This window comes from Apteryx mantelli, chromosome 12, assembly GCF_036417845.1.
Source record: "Apteryx mantelli isolate bAptMan1 chromosome 12, bAptMan1.hap1, whole genome shotgun sequence".
NCBI lineage: Eukaryota > Metazoa > Chordata > Aves > Apterygiformes > Apterygidae > Apteryx > Apteryx mantelli.
This window is the reverse complement of record NC_089989.1, coordinates 24,276,779-24,294,148: the sequence shown is the minus strand read 5'-3', so window position 1 is coordinate 24,294,148 and position 17,370 is coordinate 24,276,779. Positions and strand designations below refer to the sequence as shown.

The following is a 17,370-nucleotide window of genomic DNA, read 5'->3' as shown; positions in this document are numbered from 1 at the left end:
ACCAACTCTGGCAAAGACGACTCAAATCTGTATGGTAATGTTAGTGGATGTTGGCTGATGCTAAAACATTTTATTGGTAGAAGTGTTAGATGTCTGGTATTCATATATAGAAAAATATAACCATTAGAAATTGAGAAATGCCTTTTTATTTCAACAGTAGCAACGTTTCTTTTTCTCTCATCAGCAGAACAAAGCAGATTTCTGGCTTACCCAAAAAGAGTAAAATAAGATTTCGGGTTAACGTTTTCCATGTTGTCTTGGTGAAACAATGAGAAGAATCAATCCCTTCAGAAAAAAAAAATTCTAATAGACGAAAATCTTCTGTTTGTCTAAAAATAGGTTTTTCTTTGTTTGCAGTTCTTAGAGTTTATTTTGTAAATGAAATAGACACCTAGGACAAAACAAAAGCTTGAGACATTTCCTAGCACTGCTGTGAAAGAAAACATTTTTATTCTCCTGATTTGTTTTGTGAGCTGAAACTATAAAGCTTCAATTCTGAAACTGCATTTTCAGCACATACATTGTTTAAAAAGTTCAGTTTTATTTACCATGTCTCCTCCTCTTCCAAAAATGAGTTATGGTCCTGACTCCATAAGGCACTTGACTATGGGCTCAACTTACCATAATCATTATTTCAAGAAAGCTTGTAATGTATGTTTGGTTTAGAAATTCTATGCACATCAGTAACTCTGCATATGAAAAATAAAACAGGTCTGTTTTTTCTAATTGCATTATGGGTTTTAAGTATAACTCTCAACACACAGTTGAAGCTGATAATTAGAACAGATATTCTAAAACAAATATTCTTGGTTCTTTCATAATATTTCTAGGAGACTATTAATCTTCCTTTTTTTCTCCTGAAGGATTACATCAAGAAAAGCCCACCATCAAATGTGCAGTTTATTGTCCTCTCTACAGTTCCAACATTTGTTTAATGCCAGTTTTCTCCTCAGTGGAGTTCAGAATACACTAAAAATAGGACAAGATTATCTAACTTTGATTTAATCTAAAAACCTGAATATATAAATAATTTGCCTTCACTTTAGTAGTATATTCATTTGTCATCACTGTTATCCCTTTCCATAAAGAGGAGATAGAAGAAGAGAGATTCCATGAAGACTTTTTGGGGCATTGAAAAATGAGAGATGAAACAATGACATTTTTGTAGTTTAAGATGGAGTTAAATAACAGCTAACATGGTAGAGAGATTTAAAGCAATTAATTTAAAGTATAATTGAAGAAAATATACTCTTAATTAGCACAGGCTGATTTAATGGAACTCTTGCTTGACAATGCTGAAAGTCAAAAATCTAACAGGGAGAAAAAATCCTGCTGCTCTTTGCCTTTGCCTCAGTGATACTGGTCTGTAATAGCAATGGAGTGCTGTGAAGCTGACCGGCACGTCGATAGTCAAAGGCAATTGCCTGTAACTTGCGTGTAATAACAGCCACTTTTGTTCCCTTATCTAAGTCACGTGGGAAAATAAGGGAGCAGACTTGCTCTTCTGTGAAAATACAACCCCCCAGTCATAAATAGATTCTATGTAGATTTTTTTGTGTATAAAATACTAATGTTTTGATGATAATGTACCATTAAAATTATACTGAAATCACGTCACTCATGAATGTGGAGCAGCTTCACTGTTTACCGCTTTTATCTGATAACCTGACTCTATCTTGTTCATGGAGATGTCTTTAAATAGTTAGTTACAAAATATATGTATGTAAATAAATATCAAGGAGTTGCTGAGTTTGATCCACTTGAAGTTTAATCATCAATGCTGTCCAATAATTTGCCTTACTACTGAAACAGATTGTTCATCTTTTTTGTGTACTAAAACTTTTCCCAATGATATAAAAATTACCTATGGTATTGAAAGCATTTTTATTTTTGTATAGAAGTCAGATAATGGAATTTTCAGTGACTTTTGAAATTAAGTTGTCAGATGCTTCCTTAGGCCAGCTTGTTTTATCGGAAAAAATTATTTAATGCTTTAAGTTGCTTGGATTTGTCAGATAAAAATTGGCTCATCACTGCTTAGGCAGTCTCATCAAAAATAGGCTCATCTCATCAGTATGAGAGTCATAGTCAGACTTTCAGGGAGATATTACCTAAAAAAACGAAGGTGATATTTTCTGTTTTTACAAACCTTTGTGAATTTCCAGTTTGTTTCATAGCTGCTTTCTGTTAAACTATGGTAGCTTCCCTTTGCCTCTGATTTATTGCCCAACTGCTGAGCTATCGGAAGGTATTTTCAAAAGAGATTTCCAGCCCAGCTTTTGGAGTGTAAACTTCAAAGGAAAGATATGCATATAGGCAGGCTACATCTTTTGCAAGACCCCCAATTAAGGACTTTCCAGAAGAGCTTCCTGTAGTCTTCTGCCTCCAAGCAGTAGGCATGGCAGACCTCAGTACTCTTTGGCAGATCACAGCTTCTAGACAAGAGTTGCTGTTATGGAGCTCTGCATTTTGTTTACGGTATTCCTGTGGACTACAGAATAAAAAGGAGAGAGTTTTATTGGAGTTTCATACTCCCAAGGAAATCAGATGCAAAAATTCCTGCTGGCATGCATTTCTGCTGAGGAGGTTGTAAGGTACTCCACAAATTATTTACAAATTAGATCTCAACACAGCTTCTGAAAAGTGACTGCTTCTTCAGCCATTGCTTCCAAAAGCTTCAGTGGAGTCACTCATTGTAATTAGTCTTCACTCACACCAAACCCCAGAAGAAGGAGGTTCTTAATCTTTTTTTTTTTTTTTCTCAGAGGTGGTCCATTCTCCCCTTATAGACTAAGGGGACACCACAAAATGTAATAAAGTAACTGTTGTTTTCTTTAGGGAGACCTACTTAGCTTATTAGCTGTAAGAAAAAGGTGATCATAGTCACAAAAAAAAAAAAGACCGAGTCTTCTTATTGGGAGAAATATTATAGATTATATAGTTGTATCACTTCTTGCCTATGGGACCATGATTTATAAGAAATATATTAGGCAAAAACAACTGAAGCAAAATACAAGCTGGTGCTTTTACAGGTGGCTGACTATAAGACTGAAGGCTAACAGGTTTTAGAAAAACAGCTGCCTACTAGTATGTTGTCCTAAGGGAACCTCATATGAATCTTTCATGAAGATTGTACAGCAGGTTCCTGAGAATCAGTAATATTATCACAGAATATAGATTCCCATCATGGTCTCAATCCCTGTGCTACAAGCTCCATTAAATTTAACTTTCAGCTTCATAATTTACAGGACATTCTTTAATCTCAATGAAAATGTTGCCTGTTTACCTGTTCCTTGACTAAGGAGGAAAGAATGATGTCTTCTCAGGAAGATCTCTATTATACACTCAAGCCAACGCAGTAGTTCAGTAAAATAATGAGGCTGTATAATGAATCATTGCAGTCTGCCTTCAAGAGCACAGATGTGGTGGTGGTGTTACCCTCCTGAGTGAAACTAGATGTTCTAAACAGGTAAAATTTCTTGATCTAACAATAACTAGAACTCAAGAGGAAAGAAGTTGTATGTTCAGAATCATTTAGGCAGAGCCTGACAGAGCACCGTTAAAAGGACAGTGTTGGGCTTAGAAAAAATCCTGCTCATCTTTTGAGAAGATATGTAAATCTACATGACCTTCTGTCTGCACTTTTCTCAGCTGCTGCAATGTGAACATCTTTACCTTTGCCAAGATAGTATTCAATGGGATACTCCCAGATGGAATTGTCCTGGTTTAATTGTCATTTCAATTTTGAAATGGTTAGTTGAATTCCTCTTTCCTAAAGAATTTGTAATGCTTTTTTCAGCCGTTTATTAAGACTTTTAGATGTGCGGGGTGAAAAAAATATTGTTCTTTCTGCAGATTCCTTGGTCAGTAATTTGAAAAGAAAAACAGATTCCCTGAAGAGAATCACTGAAGACTCCATCAACACTCTTTGAAAATGATTAAGAGCACATGAATATTACACCTTATGGCTTTGGAAGCACTGTTCTGTACATTTCTGCTTTGAGTGTTGGTCTTGCTCCCACATCTGCCTTGGAGACTTGGGAAACCCTGCTATGGAGACTGTCTGACATGAAGAGTCCTAAAATGAAAATTTACAGTGCAGACAATGTTTTTCTTTCTGATGGAATTGAATAGATATTGAACTTGAGAACAGACTACACTTAACCTAGTTTCAAATGGAGATAGGCAGCAGATGTGAAATATTGCCCATGCATCAATCCATCAGTAATTCAAGGACTGTTGCTTCTTACATAAATATTTAGCAAATACACTATTATTCCTGCACTATTATGCAAAGTGCAGGAAGCGTGCTAACATGTAGCCTTGAGCTTTCATCCCCTTGACACATGTGGGACAAATACTCCAAATGGCAATGTGAGATAAAGCAATGGCTCTTTCTGAAACTCCAGCATAGTAATGTTAGCTTTCAAGATTTAACCAAAATTAATATCAATAAGAAAATACATTTGTCTGACACAAAGATTAAGTTATCCTGTCTTTTAGGGTCAACAGAGAGTGAAAAATGTATTGTCCCCAAATCAGTGAAAAGCATTAACCCTTGTGGTACAAGGGACATGCAAAACAAAGGAAATAACAGAAAGTTTCACTGTCAGCAAAGACTGGTCGAATTCCAGAGCATCTTAAATTAATATCTCAATAAATATAGTGTAGTTGCTTCTTCTGTAGAGAAGTCAATTCTGAGAATTTATACATAATTATATGCATATATAGCATTAATCCTTGTTATCATAAAAGTACATTATATAATGTTGTGATCTTATCACTGCATTGCAGAACATAATATGGAGAGAGAATTTATGTGCTAGAAGAGAATGAATCTTCTTTTAACAAATTAATACCAACCCCCATCCAAGTGCTGGTCTGATGGTCTTGTGCCTATGGCACTGGAAAAGGTTCAGCACTCAGCTGCACTGCAGACTTCCCTTGTGTCTGTAGGCAAGTCATTAATTTCCCTGGTCTGAATTAATTGCTGGTGTAACACCACTGCAGTAGGAAGTTCAGTAGGAACTTATCTGACCTTCTGTGCTTCCAACACTCATCTATAAAATAATGATCTTTCCTGCATCACCAGGGTTTTGGTTTTATTATATTTTTAAGTGTTTTGATATGAAAGTGTTAGGGCCTCTATTTAAGCAAAGAAAGGATAACATTTCAAAGATCCTTTCTGTTTTAGAAGCTAATGCTTTCTTTTTAGGAGCCAAAGTCTTGTTGAAAGAAAACTTTCTTCTAAACATACATCTACACAGCATGGTCTGCATCTTATGTACCTCATTAACTTTTTGGTACTAATAAGGGAACAAACGCAACAGCATAGACCTTAGTATAGTCTGCACAAGTTATCTAGAAACTAAGATAAACAGCTGGCAATTGGTATACTGAGCACCAGTCTGCAGCATTACCAATATTAACAGTAGCAGAAATAACAAAAAGCATGCTTAAAGTTAGTTTCACTTAGTGTAGTTTTACAGTAGAGTAAAGACACATACAAAACATGAATTTTTGGCCCCTAGATCTAGGGCATAAACTAGAAGCTTTCACAGTTTTGCCTTTTGATATATAAAAAAAATTGTAAAGTATGTTGTATATATTAATAAATGCATGATGCATATTATTTATCTAATGCTTTAAGTATCTGATAACATTTTTCTTTTTTTGGTACTTTAGCATTGTCTGACTGTGCGTTGTGGCATTTTTGGCTGAACATTTATCTGAATCTGCATGACCTGCCCATCATTATTTTATGCTGCTGAGGGTAGCAATACTGTTTTCTGCAAGGCTGTTAACAAAGTACTGGTGGCTCAGTTTGTACGTTTCGTGTTAGATACTCAGAGGAAAACTTGGAATATTTTTGAAAGTGCAGCTCTCAAACAGGAAGATAGAACGCATTTAGATATTAAAACAAAAAAAGCACTTCTCATTTATTGTGGAGACCCACATTCTAGTGCTAAACTACCCTCTACCCTTAAGTACTCATTTTAAGATTAACCAGATAAAGACATAACGCAAATACAAATGCTGTTAGTTTAGAAAGTTTAATTCCAGTAACTTTTCATTTTACAAGAAAAATTACCAATTTAGGAAAACTTATTAGGTAATGAAACTGAGTCCAGAAAATTCCTTTGCCCCTAGCTATATTAGAGCAACCAAGTCTCATTCTACTTTTTATCCGTTTTATTCATATGCAGTGTCCAGAATTTGTCATCTTTGAGAGAAATAGCATTTATTGATACTATGAAGTTTATAGCAATTTGAATAAATTCAAAGAAAGTTCGCACCAGTTTGCTATAAAACTGTGCTGTGCTGTTCTGTGAATAGCAGTAAAGGAGTAAACTACTGTAGCCTTTCATCCAGTTATGTTTATTTGCCAAGTGACTTTTTTTACCCAAAGAAATTTATAACATACATTTTAAAATGTATTTTTACAGATTTTAACTGTATTTTAGGACATTCTGAAGGGTATAATGCATTAATACATCAGCATTTTCATTTAAGAAGTAGTTATTTTTATGGACTTTAAGGCCTTATTTTGGTCTGTGTCAACCCAAAGGCTATACTGTGACTAATTTTCTCAGAATCAGTTTCGCATATGCAGGTATTTATCCAGTTAAGAACTGACTAGCATTAAAAACCAATTCAAGTGGTATTGAGAACTGACATATCATTAGGGTGTGTTTTTTGGGTTTTTTTTTTTTTTGGACTTAAAGGATTTTTTCAGTATTAGTTTGATTATTTGACTACATCAATTATTGAATTCTAGTATTGCTGCTAATTTTTTTTTTTTATCTTATGTTTACATCAGTTTCAAAGCTGTGTTGTTTAATCATCAGTGATTTTAGTATTGGTTTCACTAATTCAGCTTCAGTGATCTGTAATCTCAATTTTCTTTTGTTTTACTGCTGTAATAAAAATGTATAAGAGGGACAGTGAGTAATTTCTTTCATTAGGTGACTTGGACCAAAACCAGTGAGACTCTCTGCTTGTATAAACCAGTCTACATACAAGACTAATCAGTCCCTTGCAAATTAACCCTTTGTTTTCATATGGAACAATAACTTGTTGTTGATATGTGTTTCATATGCAGCAAAACCTCACTGGGTCCAGATTATAAAAGATGTTGAAGCTGCTGTAGAGGACACCTTGTACTGGGATTGCAAAGCAAGTGGGAAGCCCAAACCATCATATAGGTGGCTGAAGAATGGAGACCAACTGTCAATAGAGGTAACGTTCTTTTTTGAAAAAGTGTACTTCATATAACACAAGGATTTGCAAAAGTCCATGTAATTAGTCCAGAAGAATCTTTGAAAAAAAATTTTTAATGTGTTTTTTGTTAAGAACATCCAAATGGAAACTTGAAAGGCTGCAGTACTACAAACACAAAGATAAATTATGTTTTACAAAAACACCTTGGCTAAAAGGAGATTTAAAAGCAGTGATAAAACTGTAAAATTAAGTTTATAAGGAAAGAATGGAGAAAGAATTTAATAGAATTAATAAAAGGTACATATTAAGAATCATAAATGAACAATAGCGAACTTAAATGATTTTGTTATACTGGTAACTCACATTTTGTTAAAGGTATTAAGCAAACATTTTTAAGCTTCTTGAGGAAAAAGCAAAAGAATCCTAAAAAGTCATAGGTCACCATTATTTGATGCAAAGAATGAAAAGTAAACAGCAATGTAACCCAGGTATTTACTTTAATGCTGTATTTGTAGGTATTTGATTTAATGCTGCTGTTAACATAATGGAAAGTAATACTTTGGTGACAGGGGAAAGAGGTTATACTTAGAAGGAGAGATGCTTGGTCTCACAGATCAGTAACTCAGAAAAGTATCTGATACCAATATCAATCTTAGTTCTTATTGCTGCACTGAGGAAAATACCTAATTCAAGTTATCAGTTATATAAACCTAGGGACACTAGCAAAACCAGGAAGACATTTTACCTTTGGTCCACACTGATAAGACTATTTGAATATTATGCTCAATGTTGGCACCCACAATTGAAGAAGAAGGAAAATGCTCAATTCAGTAAATGGCTATGAAGAATGATCTAAGCACTGAAAAACACTTCTTACCATTCAGAGTATTCTATGCTCACTAAAAGGGATAATAGCATTTTGTGGACAGGTTAAGTGAGGGAGTACAAAATATCATCTCAATGATTCAATGACATTGTTACTGTATTATACAAAATCTCTGAAACAATATGCTTGTTTACTTCAGTAAACACAAAAATACTTTCTCTCATTCAGTCTCCCTGAATACCAGTTTCTACTCCAGAGCACTGATGTCCAGCCTTTTGCCATGATGTAAGGGCATAAGCATGACTTATACTGTAAACACAGGGCTATAAACTGTAGAATTAACTCTGAAAGCTAAGGCTGAGGGGACAGCAGAAGAGGAGTCCTCTGTGGCTGTGTATCATGATCGATTGTCCTCATCTCCTCTACTGCAATATCCTCTCTTCATATTGGGCCTCCTTCACAAAAATCTCCTGTTGGAGTTATTCTACTTAGCTTCCCTTCTCCACAAATGAATCTTTTGTAAAAAAAGAATAATAAGAAGAGCTCACGATGCTAGAAGTAGGATTAAGATATGGAGTTTCAGGCGTGCTCATCTTTGGGTCTGTTTTGTCCTTTGCCTAACTGACTGAGCACCTTGCAATTAACTGGGAAGGGACCTGTCAAGGAAGGAGCTGAGCTGAGCTGTCTTGTCTACCCAGTAGAGAGCCAGAGTCACCCTTCAATGGGGGCCAACTGTAAGTAGAAAAAAGTAGAAGAAAACGCCAAAGAGGGAGTATTTTTGCATTAGGGGAGATTGCATTAAGTCTGGTGAGCCACATCCAGATCATTTGTTAGTCACTTCTGCTCCAAAAGATACATTTGAGACAATAATTTGTTCTTTTGTTCATTATCATTTCTCTGGTTTTTCCCAAAGGAGAAGCTCTCTTGTTTTTGTCACTGATTCCTGTTGTCGTTCGTCACCAGTGCCTACCACTCTATCCTTGAAATTAGTCACTTTTTATCCTAATTCATACAGTTTTCCAAGAGAAAGCAAGGTGGAAAGAACCCTGTACTTCAATAGCTTTGTCAGCTATCAGACACTTAAATATATGTCTTCCATTTAATATCTGTTGGAATTTATTCTGCGCAGTATTGCAGAGAGCTCATTAACAAATGGCACGCATAAAATCTCTAAATAGTATGAAATGCCAGTGCCAGCTGTATATTTTGGATACCCTAGTCTATTGTGAAGAGCCTAGTATGGTTTTTTTCCACGTTTTGGGGGAAATGCAAAGGTATTTCAGATTATGTCTATAAAATTAGCCAAGTTTGAAGAAGCTGATTCACACACTGTCTTGCCAAGTCTCATAATTTTACCAGTGCTGCCCTATCATGATATAACCACATCACTTACTTTAGAACTCTTGTCATAATTATGTTGTCATATTTACCCCATTTATCGTATTTATGCTGTCATATTTATCTTTCTTACTTATTTTAAATTCTCCACAGGAAATATATCATCAATAAAGATATTTTTCTTAATATTCAGGGAAGGATCCAAATTGAAAATGGTGCACTTACAATATCAAATCTAAATCTGACAGATTCTGGCATATACCAGTGCATAGCTGAAAATAAACATGGTGTCATCTATTCAAGTGCAGAGCTCAGGGTTGTAGGTAAGATCACCTTTCCTTTCTACTGAAGCACAAACCTCACTTTCCCCTCCATCACGCACCCTCCATCTCCCTAGTATTACACTTTGCGATTTGTAACTCAGATACTATCACTAAAATAAACATTTTTGTCAACCTAATATTATTTTATCTGCAGGGCCAAAGCGTTTACTCACCTGATTCCAGAGGATTTGCAGTCCAATCATTCATTGCTTTAAAACAGAACACACATAGATTATTTATTAGAGGAGGAGCAGAGACAAGGGCTTGGACACAGGCCTGAAGATTAAAACTAATCATATGATCTGGAAGCAACACTGGCTCAACACATCAGTCAGTTGCACTGATCTCCTGCATCATGATTCCAGCATTCCCAAGAGAGCAATATCATTTAAAAGCAATAGAGTGCTCTTGTGTGCAGCCTTTCTTCATTGAGGGGACACGGGATTATCAGTCAGTCATTCAAATGATGTGTACTTGAGTCTAAAATGAATGACAACCATTTATTTGATCTGAACGTGCATACTACCGATGCATTCAAATGCTTGTGCACTTCCTACCTCCTATATAGAAAGACAAGATTTCAAAACTAAGCCTGTAGGAACAGTGCGTTGTGGAGGCATAAGTTATTTCCTTTATATTGTTAAGGTTACAAGTCAGTCAGCAGGCTACTCCCCCAGCCTTGGTCACCTAAAATGTTCAGTTTCCTTTCAAAGTTCAGCATTAGCATAGATAGAAATCTTTCAAGCGCCTTTACTTAATTGTTAGCTAATACAAACTATACCCATAAAAAATGAGCTGCTTTGTAGTTTCGTGTCATCTAACATATCTGATCTGACATAGTATTCTGGTACAAAATTAGAAGCCAAGCAATTCCTTGAGTTTTAACTAGAGTTCTGGTGTTGACTCCCCTCACTGGACTTAGGCAAGTCATGTAAGCTCAAATTCAGTAAAGCTTAATGTTAGGCATGTGCTTAAAGCTCACTGGATTCAGTGAGCTTGGGTTCAAATGAAATCGTCTTTTCTTACCTTATGTACGTGCTTCATTTGGTAACATACTTTGCAAATTTGGGAGCTTTATGTTTGTATCTGTGCTTCTCTAATATAAGATGGAGAAATGCATAATTGTCCAACAGAAGAGCTGGCTGAGTTAACTGATTAGTTCATGTTTTTAGTTGTATTTGGAAGCTGAGAAGTGTCATAAGTGCTAAATAGTAGTATCATTAATAAAATTCAAGGTGCTTTATTTCACTGTTAATATACCCTCTGTTTTAGCTTCTGCTCCAGATTTTTCCAAGAATCCAATGAAGAAAATGATTCAGGTTCAAATAGGCAGCACAGTTAATTTTGAATGCAAACCAAAAGCTTCCCCTAAGGCCAAATGTTTGTGGAAGAAGGGAGGTGAGCAGCTACAAGAAAACGAAAGGTATCAAGTCTATATTACTTTCTTTGTTTTAACCTTACAAAAAGCTTGTTTACACTTTTCTTTCTCTTTTGAGAAAAGCTTATATAACAGTGCCACCTGTAGATCCAAACAGTTCGGAAGTTAAATAAATAGTTATAAAGTTTAATAGTTATGAAGTTTTTTGGTTGGTTGGTTTTCTAATTGTCATTGTATCTGAACACAGAGAGTGCATATATATAGCTTTCTTTAAGGTCAAGAGCCAACTTTAATTTTCAGTGTAATGGAGAGTTTGGCCTGATCTAGAGAGAACCAAGCACCTGGATAGGAAACTGGAATGGCAAAACCTATAAAACAGTGCAAAATTCCTTTGACAAAATTCTCCCAAAATTCTGTCAAGGAGGCAGATGAGACATATCACAACCGTGGTCATAATCTGGCTGAGAGACAAAAAGAAAAGAAAAAATAGTAAGTTATCAACAGACAAAAGTTAGCAATTGGGAGGTCTGGAGTAGCACTCTTACCATTCTAATATTTCGATTTGTACTGTTCTTCTACTGTTTATATAGGAAAAGTTATTACAAAGATAACTCCAATGTGTAGGTGACCTTAAAAAAAAAAAATCGAGGTATACCAAGGGTTTACAAGAGGGATTTAATAAATCCAGACACTTAAGCTGAATGGTGGCAGATGAAAATCAGCATTGACAAATGTGTAATACACTTTGCAAGGGAAAAATAAAACTGCTTGTATCCAGGTGTCTTTCTAAGTTAACTATAATTGCTTAGGAAAGTGATACAGGCATCACTGTGGACAGGTGGGTGTAAACATCTGCTCAGTATGCATTAACAGCCAAATAATAGAGTGGTGATATGTATGGGACAGAATAGAATATAATTTTTTAAAGTTATTACACCATTACAAAAATCCATTACCTTGGATACTGTGTTCAGTCCTGGTCATTTTCTCTCAGAAGTAAGTAGTAGATGAGAGATTGTTGATGGAAATATTTAGAAGCATGACTAATTGATCTCTAATCAATTCAGAGATTGAAAGGATTAAGTCTGCATGACTTCAAGAAGAACTAAAGGCAATAAAGGTGTGTGAAAAAATGGATTATGGGGAAAAAATGGGATGTGTACTCATTATTCATACAAATACTTAATTTTATGTGCACATTGTTTAGATAAAAAAGAAAAATGAAAATAGGCATTCAGGTTCTCTATAAGCAGCTATAAACTTACCAACTTTATCAACGATAAAATAGATCGCCATTTCTTTAGTATTTACATGATAGCGAATATGTTTTGCGTTAGCGAAGTGCTGTGTAGTTCTCAGTGGAAAGTTTGTGATTCACCATTCTCAACTATTGACTTCCAAGAATGTAAACAATTTTTCTAGCAATAAGCATTAAAGCATTACTGAATTAGCCATAAATTGAAATTGCACCAGTCACTAGATCATTTTGTCAAACTATACAGAAATGTACCTCTCTACACTCCCGAGCAGCCATTTACTTTGTATCTCTCCAACCCTAAGGGATTACTGCCTTTTCAAGCTTTCTGTCTTACATTTCAACATTTGCATAAACTGGGAGTTTGGGGTTGCAAACTGGGGTGGGAAAAAAACCTTTGAATGAGAGGTCCAATTAAGACAGTTACATATCTGAGTTAGCATTGAATAAGGAAGCGTGATCCTTATGACATTCTGCCTGCAGCACTTTAGCACTCGAGAGAGTGTAAAAAGTCTTAGGAGCAGGATAACTGTTTGGGAGGTTTGCTTGCACTGAGGTCAGTCTTTCTGCAGCTAGTTGCTAGAGTATCTGAGTTGGCCACAAACTGTAGTCACAGCAACAGCCCCAGAAAGCAGAAAGACATAGGGTTTGACTGGGAGCAGTGAAGAGAGGATGATTACACACGGTCCTTTTGTAACACTCTGGTATCAAACCGTATTTAACAGGATACTTCAGTGAGCATAGTATAGCTGAAGTGTCTGAAAATCCAGAGATGAGACTGAGGAAGCTGATTTGGCCATTTTGCTTTTGGAGGAAGATTGCCAAGGCAGTGTTCTGATTTCATGAAGGCACGTGTACTTCTCTAGGTCTTTTGTGTTATGTTTTACAAAGCTTCACCTATTGTTGTGAAGCTGTTCTAATCCAGGTGAAATTCTTTTAACCCTATTCCTATAAAACACCATATAGTATTTTTGTTTTGAAAATTTTAAGTGCAGATTTTACCAGATAGATCAAAACCTTTTACGAGCTGGGACTGAGAACATTAGTTGCTATTATTTGTAAGGCCAGAGCTGTCTCCTACTACCCAAAAGGTATGGAGACTTGATATCTTCTTGGTCTGTGCAGCTCTGGCTCTTTCTTCACAGGGAACACAATAATTTTCATGTGTTCAAATGTTAAATGTTGACAAGTGTGGCAATTTGGCAGAAGATCAGACATCCATCATTACAGAGTTTCACATAGTGCCACAGATTTTTTTAGCTGGCTGCCTGCAAGCAAGCAAAATCTCGTTCAAAGTAAGCCCTTCGTTGGTTCTTCCTCCTTTGTGATACCTCCTGTTGTCTTGTAATGTCATAATATCACAGGCATAAATGAGTTTGTAACACAGGGCCACAGTGACCCCTGTTGTTATTTGATGATTGTTCTTATTTTAATGGTCACTTTTGTAAAGTATATGTGTGAATAGATAGCACCTGATTTTCTCCAGTTAGGAAAATTCCTAGCTTTTGTCCCTGTGCAATTCCTATAAAAAGGCAAAGAGAGTGGTATCCTTCTTGTCCCTGCCTGTCTCCTTTGCTGCAGTTGCCTATGATCACCCTTCAGATAACCTGTGTAGGTTTGATTCATGGTATTCATGGCAGCAATAGGGCGGCTGCCCAAGCTGCCAGGTATGCTTGAATATGCAGGGCTCCACGCATGCCCAGGAGTGTTTCAGCCGTAAGTGGGACCTTGCTTTGTAAGCATTCTGTCTGAATAGACATCAGAGCTGGTCTTAGTGGTTGTTTGAGTTACCCTTCAAAAGCAATACCTAGTAATTTCATTTGGGGTGATGGTACCAGGCAAAAGAAACTAATGTTCAGTTTTTGAAAATGTATTGACCATGTATAACACTGCCTGCTTAGATTTATGCTTTTGCTTGAAAAGGCAAATTATAGCTTTTAGTTATGCAAACTAAGTGCAGGTGTTTCCAAAATATGGCCCAGAGTATCTTCTACTGTATTTTCGACAGCACGGTATAAATGGCTTACAGAAGAAATGTAATAACAAGCCAATAATCCTGGATTAATCTAAATGAAGTGCACTTGCCTTCAGAGTAAAGGAGAAATGTGATTCTTTGCAGAAAGCACTCTAGTTCATTACTGTCTGCTATGAATAATTGCAATTCATGAATTTATTGCAGTTCTACAATTCTTGCAATTGAGGAAAGGATTTTCAACTAGCAGTACATTTTTTCAACCAATAACTATGTTTCTAATGGAGAAATGTGTCAGGAGAGGTTGTTTTTAATGGAAGAAAAAGGGAGGAATGAGCTCAAAATAAGCGTAAAGCTGGCCAGAGAGGTCCAGCACGCTCTTTACCTGGGAGAGGAGAATGAGCTTAATTAAATTTGGAACTCAGACCTATGGCAGGGTTCAGACTTGCTCCCAGAGCACTCCTTAGGAGAGGAAAGAGAGGATGAGTAAAAGGTTTCTCCTCCCTTTGCAATTTGCATTTGAATGTAAAGAGCAAACAGAGAAGTCAAGCAGTCTTCAAAGGCTGCAGAAAGCTATCTCCTTTCCATGAGTCTGTTTCTACAAGGAAAAGCTCTGCTGCTTGTATTGCACTATATCCCACCTGGATAAGTATACATAGAGTTTGCCAAATCCATTTGCCCTTGAGTAGTTAGAATCATATTCTTGCTGATTTTGGTAGGTTTACTTGTGGCATAATGGAGTATCTCTGGTAGAGAATTTGGGTAGTGTGATGTTTTGTTTTTCATGTAAACGTACACACGTGTTGGAGCATATTCTTTTCTGAGGTTATGTCAGCGCAGGCAGCTCCAGACGGTCACAAGCATGCCTCGCCAGGGCTCTAGCATAGACACCAGGTTTAGACGATGCTACTTTGGGTCTGTACCTGAGTGGTAAGGCCTGCAGGAAGGCCTAGGGACCATGGCTTAGCATGATGGTGGAACTAGATCTTAGATGTCTGCTGTGAAAGTAAGATGCAGCAACACGGATAGAAACAGCACATCTTAAGAAATCTTCTATTTGAATAACAAAAATAAAGCACAAGTACTCTATTATTTCAAAGTATTCTTAGTATTTTGTGGTAAGAGAATTTCTGTTTCATTTGGGGTAGTGACCTCAATACTTTTGTGAAGCCTGAAAGATTTTAATTTTGATGTCACTGTTGCTTGTATTTTTAATTTATTTTTAAATGGTGCTGCATTTCCATGTATAGATTTGAATAATGACTCAGTAAGTTTTACTTAAATGAGCTGAATATGATATATCTTGAAGGAGCAGAAGGTATATTTCAAAATGGATTCATGAGCTCTGGACTGACAAATCACTCAATATTGGAAAATACAATCTTGCATCTTGTTAATTTTGCAAAGTATGTGTTTTTTTAGAATATCTTGATTAAAGAGAGCTAGATAGTGAAGAGCAGTGGAATGTAGAAATAATTTAAGGCATAGGGGTCACTGTAGAGCATTGCATAACAAAGGAGAGAAAAGGAGAATCAAATGAATCGGGTACTGAAGCAAGAAATGGCTTCCTCCAGAATGCAGGTCCTTTCCTTTGAAAGGATTAATTTTGGATGATGTAATGAGCATAGTAATCCTAGCAAGAATTCTGTTGGTTTTAATGATGCCCAATCAGGTACTGGGAGAGTAGGAATGTGATTACCTGGCACAGGTCATCTCCTGTTATGGTTATTGCGTGTACCACCACACTAGGAGCAGTTTGTAGTTACTTAGGCCATTCTTTCCCAACCGTCTCATGTTATAAGGCCTGTAAAGAATTTCTGTACAGTATATTTTATCAGCAGTCATTAAGCCACAGTATGGCTGGGTTTATTCCAACTGAATCTGGGGCAGCTTCTATTAAGAGCAGAGCCCACAGGGTCTCCAAGCGGAGGGAGCAGAGAGGGCAAACCATAGTTGTCTCAGAGGGGCAGAGCTCCATGAACCACCTCTATTGCAAAGCTGGCCTAAGACACCTCCAACTCCAGGTAGATAAGCTTTTATTTTTATTTCTTTTATCCTCTAAAAAAAGCAGATTAGACAGATTTAACAAAGGTTAAATGAACTTGGTGCTAGTTTAATTCACATTTCTATGAAAAACTGAAGACGTACTAAAAATATTACAATGTAGGTATGCTCTTTAAAGAATTTTAAAAAAATATTTAATATATCTGTATTATTTCTAATTGATAAATAGTACTAGAAATTCACAAGAAATAAGAAATAGGTTGGTTGTAGCTGGTCCTGAGCTCCTGGCTCAAATATCTGACTGGAAAAAGATTAATACGAGGAATTTTGAGATCACGCAGAGCAGTGTTTAAGCTGTTAACAGATCCACCCTTCTTCCTAGAATTTTCTAGATTTATCAAGACTAGAAAAAGATAAAAAGAGCACAAAAAGATATTGCAAACTTTAATTTCACTAAAATAGACATTTCAGTGCAAGTCTCAAAAAAAAAAAGAAAAAAGGCAGTTTTAAGCATCTTTAACTATAATGAAGTGGTGTCAAATTGGGGGGGGGAGGGGAAGCAGAAGAACGAATTCCTTTTAAAATGTTACATGGTTTTTATGAGGATCAGTTACTGGATTTATCATCACTAGAGTCTGAATTAAATGTTTTTAGTTCATTTTGCCTTATGCTTTCAAACTCTGTGATGTAAAAAGTAATGCATTTACTTACCAGTGCTTCAACAGGAGCTTATTTTTGCTGGCTTTCTTGTTAAGTCATCTGGTTTAATTTAGTTGGAATTTGACTGATATATAAAAAGCAGTTTTAACCCACTTTTCCACTGATCCTTTGTATTGAAATGTTACAAACTGGAAAGTAGTGTGTTTATGTTTATTGTCATAGCAATAAGAGTGTAAAATGGTTGGCTCTTCTGAATAATCTGACAAATGCAGACGGCACTGGTTATTTAGTTTGAATATGGCTGCTATTTTAGTAATAAAATATTGTCATGGGAAGATGAGCAAATCTGCATTCATTTACACTTTCACTGATGACACCAAATGTCAGGTGGCA

At 36.1% G+C, this 17,370-nt stretch overlaps 1 protein-coding gene across 1 annotated transcript in view; it reads left to right on the top strand.

The window, feature by feature from the left end:
* CNTN3 (contactin 3) overlaps window positions 1–17,370 on the top strand; it is an 87,027-nt gene that overhangs the window by 45,746 nt on the left and 23,911 nt on the right. The window contains exons 8-10 of the mRNA XM_067303660.1: window positions 7,103–7,239; window positions 9,579–9,708; window positions 10,981–11,131. Of these exons, the coding sequence (XP_067159761.1) occupies window positions 7,103–7,239; window positions 9,579–9,708; window positions 10,981–11,131 (418 nt within the window). The remainder of the gene's footprint in view (window positions 1–7,102; window positions 7,240–9,578; window positions 9,709–10,980; window positions 11,132–17,370) is intronic.